Source organism: Tachypleus tridentatus, chromosome 1 (genome assembly GCF_004210375.1).
Source record: "Tachypleus tridentatus isolate NWPU-2018 chromosome 1, ASM421037v1, whole genome shotgun sequence".
Classification (NCBI taxonomy): Eukaryota; Metazoa; Arthropoda; class Merostomata; order Xiphosura; family Limulidae; genus Tachypleus; species Tachypleus tridentatus.
In genome coordinates, this window is record NC_134825.1 from 20,917,031 (window position 1) to 20,929,392 (window position 12,362).

The window sequence follows — 12,362 nt, forward strand, 5'->3', positions numbered from 1 at the left end:
ACATCTATACTTATTTGAAAGCACGTTCTACTGGTTCTTTCATGTGTTTTTAAAACTTGAGTACTTCTGAAGTCAACTGAAAGTTCAGAGTTAGTGGTTTTTTACGAGAACAATTCGACCATAATAGCCTGGTTATCATTACTCGTTTATATAGACTATTGTAGATTATACATAGATTATTTCTTTCACTAGACCAAACAGGCATCCCGTCAAACATAGTATTGTTGTGAAATCAGAACGGTCACGAGGCATCCCGTCAAACATAGTATTGTTGTGAAATCAGAACGGTCACGAGGCATCCCGTCAAACATAGTATTGTTGTGAAATCAAAACGGTCACGAGGCATCCCGTCAAACATAGTATTGTTGTGAAATCAGAACGGTCACGAGGCATCCCGTCAAACAAAGTATTGTTGCGAAGTCAGAACGGTCTCGAGTTCGTTTCATGCCAGTCAGTAGGAGTACTAAAATACGATACCGCACTTTATTAAAAAAACAGAATACGGTAAACATGAGGAACATAACAGTACTTTGAGAAAGAGTACGTGCACATGAACACTGAAAAAACGTAGAAAGAACGAAACGTTGAACAGATCTCTCCCACGCAACCATATACTGACATCAGGACACAGTAAGAACGGTCTTAAAATAAGCTGTAAACTATATTCTCCAGCTTTAAAGGCAAACTGTTGAACAAGGGTTCTTTGTTGTTACTGCTTGTATAGACCTACTTGCACGATTTAGGGTTAACTGTACCATATAAGTACGTTTTCCATGTGCTCTGCGGCAACATATCCTCACAGGCGCGAGTAGTGGAACTTGGGCAACATGTTTACTACCTACATCTTTGGTTCGTGGCAAAACCCATATCATTGCACAGTGCAATTGTTTGAGGTATATTCTGAGATTTTTCCATACATTTTGTTTGTTAGTTGTTTGTTTTGGAATTTCGCACAAAGCTACTCGAGGGCTATCTGTGCTAGCCGTCCCTAATTTAGCAGTGTAAGACTAGAGGGAAGACAGCTAGTCATCACCACCCACCGCCAACTCTTGGGCTACTCTTTTACCAACGACCAGTGGGATTGACCGTCACATTATAACGCCCTCACGACTAAAAGGGCGAGCATGTTTGGCGCGACCGGGATGCGAACCCGCGACCCTCATATTACGAGTCGCATGCCTTAACACGCTTAGCCATGCCGGGCCATTTTTTTTTTTCATACATAAATATCGTCAGTGCAATGGTTCGTGGTACATTCTAAGACTTTACTGTAGAAATATATCCATAGTTCAGTCCTCTGTGTTATATTTCAAAATATTTTCGTAGAATAATATTTAAAAGACTTGAATGTAGCCAACTCAAGAATTCCTTTAGTTTCCCTTCAATACTGGCGCTATTTTAAATTATTGACTGCCTAACCAAACGTTTCATCTACACCATCACGGATGGTAACTCTGCCCAACGTCCCTTGACAAGACCAGTTGCTTCACTTCCTTTCTCGAGGCAAACTTTCAATGACCAGCTTCCTTTTCTCTAGTCCTACAATGATAAATTAGGAAAAGCTAGCGCAGATAGCACTGAAGAGATTTGCGTGAATTTCCAGAGACAAACTCCTGCTTATTCAACCTAAAGAACATTATACTATCACGTGATACATTTGACTATTGCTTTGTTTTACTAGTAGAGTCACCTGTCTGATCTTAGCATATAACATAATAAAGAATTGATGCAGTCACATAGAGTGGTGTGATTTAGTAACATACAAAGATGTAATACGAATTCTCAATCTGAAGCTCGACTGCATTTATTGGAATGTGTATTTTTAGACTTACGTGAATTCGTAAAACGTGATTTTTTTTTACAGGTTAGAGAATGAGACAAAATAAATCAGAAGAAATGCTTGTTTGTTTTTTGTTTGTTTTTGAATTTCGCGCAACGCTACTCGAGGGCTAACTGCGCTAGCCGTCCCTAATTTAGCAGTGTAAGACTAGAGGGAAGGCAGCAAGTCATCACCTCCCACCGCCAACTCTTGGGCTACTCTTTTACCAACGAATAGTGGGATTGACCGTCACATTATAACGCCCCAACGGCTGAAAGGGCGAGAATGTTTGGTGTGACGCGGATTCGAACCCGCGACCCTCAGATTACAAGTCGAACGCCTTAAGCCAACTGGCCATGCCGGGCCTAGAATAAATGCAGGCATCAATCCAACGGTCAGTTAAATACATTGAAACGTAGGTCACGTGATCAAAAATAACTTTAATCACTATTACTTATTTAATTTGTAATCTGATAAACGTACTCTTTATATGTATTCACTATTTGTACTTTGTTTATAAACAACTTCAGCTAATGATATTGCTTCACCTTACACTTCTTTTAGTTGATTGGTTGAAATTTTCCGAAAAAAAATAGCAATTACTCAGAATGTTGCAGTTTTGTTTTTTGCCAACAATTAGCAAATTATAGATAATGCCCGTTCGGTTTTGTTTCTTTTTTAAATTGCATTGTTCTGGGCTACAGTTTGAAAAGCATCACTGTAGAAGACCACCAGGAATGTCTGGTCACCTAAACTCATTACCAACGAAAGGGTTTCAGATTTCGTGGTAATTCATTTACGTCGACGGTTTTGGAAATGAATGGTTTGAAGAGAGTAAAGCTTCTATTTGTTCATTTCCTTATTATAAACTTAAATCTACCTTTCTTTTTTAACGTTTAAACTAACGAACGATTAAAATGTGTTTCAATTGAATATTTCATCTTCTTTCGGCCATCGTGAAACAAAAATAATACTGTAGAAACGTTTTTAACAGAATGGCCCGGCATGGCCTAGCGCGTTGAGGCGTGCGCTTCGTAATCTGAGGGTCGCGGGTGCGCGCCCGAGTCGCGCCAAACATGCTCGCCCTTTCAGCCGTGGGGGCATTATAATGTGACGGTCAATCCCACTATTCGTTGGTAAAAGAGTAGCCCAAGAGTTGGCGGTGGGTGGTGATGACTAGCTGCCTTCCCGTATAACAATAAACGGGATGTTTACTGATTTTGTTTTTCTAAAGTTATCTTAATTTGAGTTTACTTTTTTCTTTATAAAACTACTATGATTTTTTTCTTTATAAAAATACTATGATTTCTTTCTTTATAAAACTACTATGATTTTTTTCTTTATAAAAATATTATGATTTCTTTCTTTATAAAACTACTATGATTTTTTCTTTATAAAACTACTATGATTTTTTTCTTTATAAAAATACTATGATTTCTTTCTTTATAAAAATACTATGATTTCTTTCTTTATAAAACTACTATGATTTTTTCTTTATAAAAATACTATGACTTCTTTCTTTATAAAACTACTATGATTTTTTCTTTATAAAACTACTATGATTTCTTTCTTTATAAAACTACTATGATTTCTTTCTTTATAAAACTACTATGATTTTTTTTATAAAACTACTATGATTTTTCCACATTCTTTTAGACTTATGAACATTTCTTTACATGGTTCGTTCAGCAAATGGACTTAGTTAGAATTAACACGTTTCTCCTAAAATGGAAGAACCTTGTAAGAAATTGGGAATACGACTTAAAATATCCATATCAGCGAGGATACGAAACTGGAGAAAAACCAGTGCATTTCTTAATCATTATAAATGTTTTTGTTTTATGACATTGATCATGCATTCTTAATATGACCAGTATATAGAATTATCTACATTACTGATAATGACCCCGATAGGACAGTGGTAAGCCAACGAACTTACCACTGTTAAAATCCGGGGTTCGATATCTCACAGTGTGCAGAGCAGATAGCCTAATTTAGCTTTTATCAAAAATAAACAAACAAACCTACAAGTACATGATTTTCACTAATTTTATAGGATCATCAGGTAACCTAGAACCGAGGAGATTGTATAATATAGTAGCTTAACCCATCACATTGTTATATATATGTAAAAACGGCTCGTTTGGGTTGAGAAAATATTTTACGTAGAGGAGCAAACAACGTTTCGACCTTCTTTGGTCATCTTCAGGTTCACAAAGAAAGATAGGGTTACTGACCGGTGGCTAACCACATGTTTGAAGGTGGTTGTGTAATTGAATGTCGGAATGCAGAGGGCGTGCTTAGATGTTTGAATATATATATTATATTATAGGTATAAAGGTTTTAATATAGATATTGTTCCTTTGTTTATTTTGGTTTTGTGTTATTGTATAAGTAAGGCTTCATTAATTTTGCGTTTGTTTATGTTTGTTTCTCTATTTAGTATTTGAGTGTTTTCTATGGTTATGTTGTGTTTATTTGATTTGCAGTGTTCGAAAACGTGTGAAGGTGACTTTTTATGTTCTTTGAATCTGGTTTCCATTTTTCCACTTGTTTCTCAATATAGAAGTCGTGGTAGTTATCACATTGTATTTTATAAATAATGTTGGTGTGGTATTTGTCAGTATAGTTTTTACATAGTATAGACCTCAGTTTTGTGCCTGGTTTTTGAATAAATTTGGTATTAACTGGAATGCCATATTTTGTTGCTAGTTTTTGCCAAATGTTGGTCATTTTTCTGCTGATGTAGGGAATATATGGTATGCAGCAGTATATGGTTTCGTGATTTTTTTAATTCATAGGATATATTTACTTTTGTTGGTTGATTTTGCTTTCTGTCTAGGTGTGTGTGTGTATAATGTTTTCTACGGTTTGTGGAGGAAACTTATTGATGTTGATGAAGTATTGTTTTATTTTGTCTAATTCATCGTTAATTTTATCTGGTGAGCATAATTTTATGGTTGTGTTTATTTGGTTTCTTAGTATGTTGAGTTTTTGTTTTGTTTCATGTGCTGAGTCCCAAGTAATCTATAGTCCAGTATGGGTGAATTTTAGGTGGATTTCTGTTTTAAATTGTGTATCGGTTCTTGTAATTTTGAGGTTAAGAAATGATATTTGATTGCTTTCTTCCTGTTCACATGTGAAGTTAATGTTAAGATGTATAGAGTTAATGTGATTGAAAAAATTAAGTATGTGTTCTGTAGATTTGAATCCCGCAACCGTGTCATCTACATATCTGTACCAGTATAGTGGTGGATGTAATGCTGTGTTAATTGCTTGTGTTTCATCTTGTGTCATAAAAATATTGGCTAGAACTGGTGATACTGGGTTGCCCATGCTTAGGCCATTTGTTTGTATATAGTTTTGGTTGTTGAACATAAAGTTTGTCTTCATCGTGGTGAATTCTATGAGGGTTGCTAATTGGTTACTGGGAATTTCTATAGTTGGGTCAGGGTCTCGGATATAGAGTTCTAAGGCTATCTTGCAGGCTTCAGTGGTTGGAACTTCTGTAAAGAGGGATATAACATCGAAACTGGTCATTAAGGCTTTATGATTAAGTTGATTTAGATCAGACTTGAAATTAAAAGAGTCTTTGATGAATGAACTGGGTGATGTTACATATTTTGAGAATGTCCACGCTATGTATTTACCAATATTGTAATTAAACGATTCATATGTGGACATTATTGGTCGTAATGGACGATCTTGTTTATGAGGTTTGGGGATGTCGTATATTTGTGTTGTGCGTGAGTCGGTTTTGCGAAGGTAGGAATAAAGTGTTTTTGAATTGTGTTGGATTTTTCAATTTTTAGTAGTAATTTGTTTAGTCGCGTTTCGTGTGTTTTTGTTAGTTTTGTGTGTATTTGTTTAAATTTGTTAGTGTCTGATAAGATGTTCTTCATTTTTTTGGATGTATTCATTCGTATTTATTATGACTATAGCGTTACCTTTATTTGCTTTTAGAATTTTTATGTTTCTGTATTGTTTTAGGCTTTAAATGGAATTAATGTCTCTTTTTGTAAGATTGTTTTAAGCTCTCTGTTTGGTGAAATTATTTGATGGTTTTGTGAGAAAATTATTTGAGAAAATCGTTTAAGATGTTGTTTTTAGGTGTTTCTGAAAAATTTAAATTTTTAATTTTACCTGGGACGTTTAGCTCTAGCTCTTGGAAGTCAATAAAATTATCTAAGTTGTCTTCCTTCTGTTGGTTGTTTTCGGTTGTTTCCTTGTTTTTGTTTTCTATTGAAAGTACACAAGTCTCCTGGCTAGATCTTCTAAACATGTTTTGATTTATAACGTTGGAATGTACCTAGGTGCTATTGTGAAGTTGAGTCCTTTGTTAAGTTGATGTATCTCGTCTGTGTTTAATTGTCGGTCGGATCTGTTAATTATGTGGTTAGTCAACGGTTTTTTCGTGATGTCTTTTCTGTTGTTTACATCTTAGTTTTTCTAGTTTTTTGTTGTAGCAGATATTTTTGTCTCTGTCGTTCTTAGTATTGATTTGGTTTATGTTTCGTTGTATAAGTCCGTAAATATCTGGTTCAATGCAGCATGCCATTTGATGGTCTAGGTTCATTTTTTGTTTTGTAAGTCATGTATATTTTACATATTACATATTTTACATATTTACACTGTAAGTCATGTATATTTTACATATATATTTCTCTACAAGTGAGTTGTCTCGACATCACTGATCACCACATTGTTGTCTGCTTCACTGTAACAGACGTACAGACATATTGCAGAATATTTCGTTTATATATTGAAACATTCTGGGAAGGTAGGCAGACTAAAGCTTCCAGACACATGTCTGCTCCACTGTAACAGACGAACTGCAGGATGATTATTCTAAATTTTGAAACAATTAAGGAAGGTAAGCAACCAATAGATTCGACGATATTGTATAATGTAATAGCTAAAGCCTTCGCATTGTATTTTCTTCATTTTAAAACACGGGTGGTTTCTGTGAAAACTAGCACATAAAATGTTTGGCTGGACTTTCAAAAACAACTATCTGTTTATAAAACTGAGAAAGAAATGGAAAACATTTATTTGGGTTCTGTTTAGTGAGCCATTGGACTCTTTAAACAAAAATTATTGTCATTTACAACTTAACTATAATTATGCTGATTAAGCATATTCTAGAAAAAACAGGGAGCAAAGAAATTATTTAAACATAAGTAACATGCGTGAAAATGTTCAAGTTGTTGGTGTTATTAAGTTGTTGCATGAACTACAGAAGTTGAATGTAATCGAAGTGTCATTAGATTCTTCATGTCACCGTCAGGAAACGTTGAAATGATGTTGAAGTTATTCAAACACGAAGTTTATAACTAAGGCTTTACGTATCTTTTACGACAAAGTAACTGCTTATATCTTTACTCAGAAGCATCTTCCAATTACCAATAAATACGATAAAAACATTGTACATTCCCCTACTGGCCAGACTTTCAAGACACAATACCTCCTTCTATTAGCCAAGTCTTCAAGACACAATACCTCCTTCTATTAGCCAAGTCTCCAAGACACAATACCTCCTTCCATTAGCCAAGTCTTCAAGACACAAAGCTTCTTCTATTAGCCAAGTCTTCAAGACACAAAGCTTCTTTTTAGCCATTCAAGACACAAAGTCTTCAAGACACAATACCTCCTTCTATTAGCCAAGTCTTCAAGACACAATACCTCCTTCTATTACCCAAGTCTTCAAGACACAATACCTCCTTCTATTAGCCAAGTCTTCAAGACACAATACCTCCTTCTATTAGCCAAGTCTTCAAGACACAATACCTCCTTCCATTAGCCAAGTCTTCAAGACACAAAGCTTCTTCTATTAGCCAAGTCTTCAAGACACAATACCTCCTTCCATTAGCCAAGTCTTCAAGACACAAAGCTTTTTCCATTAGCCAAGTCTTCAAGACACAATACCTCCTTCCATTAGCCAAGTCTTCAAGACACAAAGCTTCTTCCATTAGCCAAGTCTTCAAGACACAATACCTCCTTCTATTAGCCAAGTCTTCAAGACACAAAGCTTCTTCTCTTCTATTTGACAGGCCTTCAAGAGACAATACTTCCTTCTATTAGATAAGATTTCAAGACACAATATTTCCTTCTATTTGACAGGCCTTCAAGACACAATACTTCCTTCCATTAGCCAGACATTCAGAATGCTATACGTTTTTCTAAACATGTTTTATTGAAGACAATGATTCTTCTCAATTTTTCTCAAACTTATTTCCTTTTAGAAATACTTGAAATGCTTCTTGGATTCATTGTGTTTTACACTATTTTAACATCATTATGATTTTTGTTTGTTTATCAATGCTAAATCACGTGTTCGATTCCATGGGTGAACAAAAGCAGATAGTTCGAAGTGGCTTTCCTATGAGAAAAACATTTTTCTCATTGTTATTCGTTTGCTCGGATCTTACTGGAGTTACCTAAAGTTTTCTGTTCTTCGTTCAATATAGGCTTTACTGACTAAGATATTGCAACTTAGTGTGCTGTTTTGATCTAACTAAATGGCTGATATAGTAATTAATATACTGTGTTGGTCTAACTACTTGTCTGTTATAGTTTCTTTAAAATTAAGCATAAAGCTACACAACGGGCTATTCGTGCTCTGCCCACCTAGGGTATCGAAACCCGATTTTTAGCGGTGTGGCTACGCAGACGTACCGCTGTGCCACTGGAGGGGCATCCGTTATAGTAATTAATATATTGTACATACCGCTGTGCCACTGGAGGGACATCCGTTATAGTAATTAATATACTGTACATACCGCTGTGCCACTGGAGGGACATCCGTTATAGTAATTAATATACTGTACATACCGCTGTGCCACTGGAGGGACATCCGTTATAGTAATTAATATACTGTACATACCGCTGTGCCACTGGAGGGACATCCGTTATAGTAATTAATATACTGTACATACCGCTGTGCCACTGGAGGGACATCCGTTATAGTAATTAATATACTGTACATACCGCTGTGTCACTGGAGGGACATCTGTTATAGTAATTAATATACTGTACTGATCTAACCACTTTTCAATGATGATTTTATAGTCATTGATATAATGTTGGTTTAACTAATTTTCTGTTATAGTCATTGATATAATGTACTGGTCTAACCAAATTTCTGTTGTAGTAATTAATACAGTGTGTTTATCTAACCAAATTTCAGTTATAGTAATAAATATAATGTATTGGTCTAGCCAAGTTTCCGTTATAGCCATTGATATAATGTATTGGTCTAAACAATTTTTTGTTATAGCCATTGATATAATGTATTGGTCTAAACAATTTTTTGTTATAGCCATTGATATAATGTATTGGTCTAAACAATTTTTTGTTATAGTCATTAATATAATGTATTGGTCTTAACACTTTTCTGTTATAGTCATTGACATAATGTATTGGAACAATTTTTCGTTATAGTCATTGATATAATGTATTGGAACAATTTTTCGTTATAGTCATTGATATAATGTATTGGAACAATTTTTCGTTATAGTCATTGATATAATGTATTGGCCTAACCAGTTTTATGTTATAGTAATTAATATAACGTATTGGTCTAGCCAATTTTCCGTTATAGCCATTGATATAATGTATTGGTCTAGCCAATTTTCTGTTATAGTCATTGATATAATGTATTGGTATTACTAATTTTCTGTTATAGTTATTGATATAATGTATTGGTCTAAACAATTTTATGTTATAGCCATTGATATAATGTATTGGTCTAAACAATTTTTTGTTATAGCCATTGATATAATGTATTGGTCTAAACAATTTTTTGTTATAGTCATTAATATAATGTATTGGTCTTAACACTTTTCTGTTATAGTCATTGACATAATGTATTGGAACAATTTTTCGTTATAGTCATTGATATAATGTATTGGAACAATTTTTCTGTTATAGTCATTGATATAATGTATTGGCCTAACCAGTTTTATGTTATAGTAATTAATATAACGTATTGGTCTAAACAATTTTCCGTTATAGCCATTGATATAATGTATTGGTCTAGCCAATTTTCTGTTATAGTCATTGATATAATGTATTGGTATTACTAATTTTCTGTTATAGTTATTGATATAATGTATTGGTCTAACCAATTTTATGTTATAGTAATTACTATAATGTATTGGTCTAAACAATTTTTCGTTATAGTCATTGATATAATGTATTGGAACAATTTTTCGTTATAGTCATTGATATAATGTATTGGCCTAACCAGTTTTATGTTATAGTAATTAATATAACGTATTGGTCTAGCCAATTTTCTGTTATAGTCATTGATATAATGTATTGGTATTACTAATTTTCTGTTATAGTTATTGATATAATGTATTGGTCTAACCAATTTTATGTTATAGTAATTACTATAATGTATTGGTCTAAACAATTTTTTGTTATAGTCATTGATATAATGTATTGGTCTAACCAATTTTCTGTTATAGTCATTAATATAATGTATTGGTCTTAACACTTTTCTGTTATAGTCATTGATATAATGTACTGGTCTAACCAAATTTCTGTTGTAGTAATTAATACAGTGTGTTGATCTAACCAAATTTCAGTTATAGTAATAAATATAATGTATTGGTCTAGCCAAGTTTCCGTTATAGCCATTGATATAATGTATTGGTCTAAACAATTTTTTGTTATAGCCATTGATATAATGTATTGGTCTAAACAATTTTTTGTTATAGCCATTGATATAATGTATTGGTCTAAACAATTTTTTGTTATAGTCATTGATATAATGTATTGGTCTTAACACTTTTCTGTTATAGTCATTGACATAATGTATTGGAACAATTTTTCGTTATAGTCATTGATATAATGTATTGGAACAATTTTTCGTTATAGTCATTGATATAATGTATTGGAACAATTTTTCGTTATAGTCATTGATATAATGTATTGGCCTAACCAGTTTTATGTTATAGTAATTAATATAACGTATTGGTCTAGCCAATTTTCCGTTATAGCCATTGATATAATGTATTGGTCTAGCCAATTTTCTGTTATAGTCATTGATATAATGTATTGGTATTACTAATTTTCTGTTATAGTTATTGATATAATGTATTGGTCTAACCAATTTTATGTTATAGTAATTACTATAATGTATTGGTCTAAACAATTTTTGTTATAGTCATTGATATAATGTATTGGTCTAACCAATTTTTTCTGTTATAGTCATTAATATAATGTATTGGTCTTAACACTTTTCTGTTATAGTCATTGATATAATGTATTGGTTAGCCAATTTTCCGTTATAGTCATTGATATACTGAATTGGTTAAGCCAATTTTCTGTTATAGTCATTGATATAGTGTATGGTCTAACCAAATTTCTGTTGTAGTAATTAATATAATGTAAGGTCTAAACAATTTTTTGTTATAGCCATTGATATAATGTATTGGTCTAAACAATTTTTTGTTATAGCCATTGATATAATGTATTGGCCTAAACAATTTTTCGTTATAGTCATTAATATAATGTATTGGTCTTAACAACTTTTCTGTTATAGTCATTGACATAATGTATTGGAACAATTTTTCGTTATAGTCATTGATATAATGTATTGGAACCAGTTTTATCGTTATAGTCATTGATATAATGTATTGGAACAATTTTTCCGTTATAGTCATTGATATAATGTATTGGAACAATTTTCTGTTATAGTCATTGATATAATGTATTGGTCTTACTAATTTTCTGTTATAGTCATTGATATAATGTATTGGTATTACTAATTTTCTGTTATAGTCATTGATATAATGTATTGGTATTACTAATTTTCTGTTATAGTCATTGATATAATGTACTGGTCTAACCAAATTTCTGTTATAGTTATTAATATAATGTATTGGTCTTAACACTTTTCTGTTATAGTCATTGATATAATGTATTGGTCTAGCCAATTTTCCGTTATAGTCATTGATATACTGAATTGGTCTAGCCAATTTTCTGTTATAGTCATTGATATAGTGTACTGGTCTAACCAAATTTCTGTTGTAGTAATTAATATAATGTATTGGTCTAAACAATTTTTTGTTATAGCCATTGATATAATGTATTGGTCTAAACAATTTTTTGTTATAGCCATTGATATAATGTATTGGTCTAAACAATTTTTTGTTATAGCCATTGATATAATGTATTGGTCTAAACAATTTTTTGTTATAGTCATTAATATAATGTATTGGTCTTAACACTTTTCTGTTATAGTCATTGACATAATGTATTGGAACAATTTTTCGTTATAGTCATTGATATAATGTATTGGAACAATTTTTCGTTATAGTCATTGATATAATGTATTGGCCTAACCAGTTTTATATTATAGTAATTAATATAACGTATTGGTCTAGCCAATTTTCCGTTATAGCCATTGATATAATGTATTGGTCTAGCCAATTTTCTGTTATAGTCATTGATATAATGTATTGGTATTACTAATTTTCTGTTATAGTCATTGATATAATGTACTGGTCTAACCAAATTTCTGTTATAGTTATTA

At 32.5% G+C, this 12,362-nt stretch overlaps 1 protein-coding gene across 1 annotated transcript in view; it reads right to left on the minus strand.

Annotated features, from left to right (window-relative positions):
* Window positions 1-7,436, minus strand: part of LOC143232201 (collagen alpha-1(XV) chain-like) — a 46,014-nt gene extending 38,578 nt beyond the window's left edge. Inside the window, exon 1 of the mRNA XM_076467354.1 lies at window positions 7,319-7,436. Within this exon, the coding sequence (XP_076323469.1) occupies window positions 7,319-7,436 (118 nt within the window). The remainder of the gene's footprint in view (window positions 1-7,318) is intronic.
* Window positions 7,437-12,362: the final 4,926 nt, after the last annotated feature.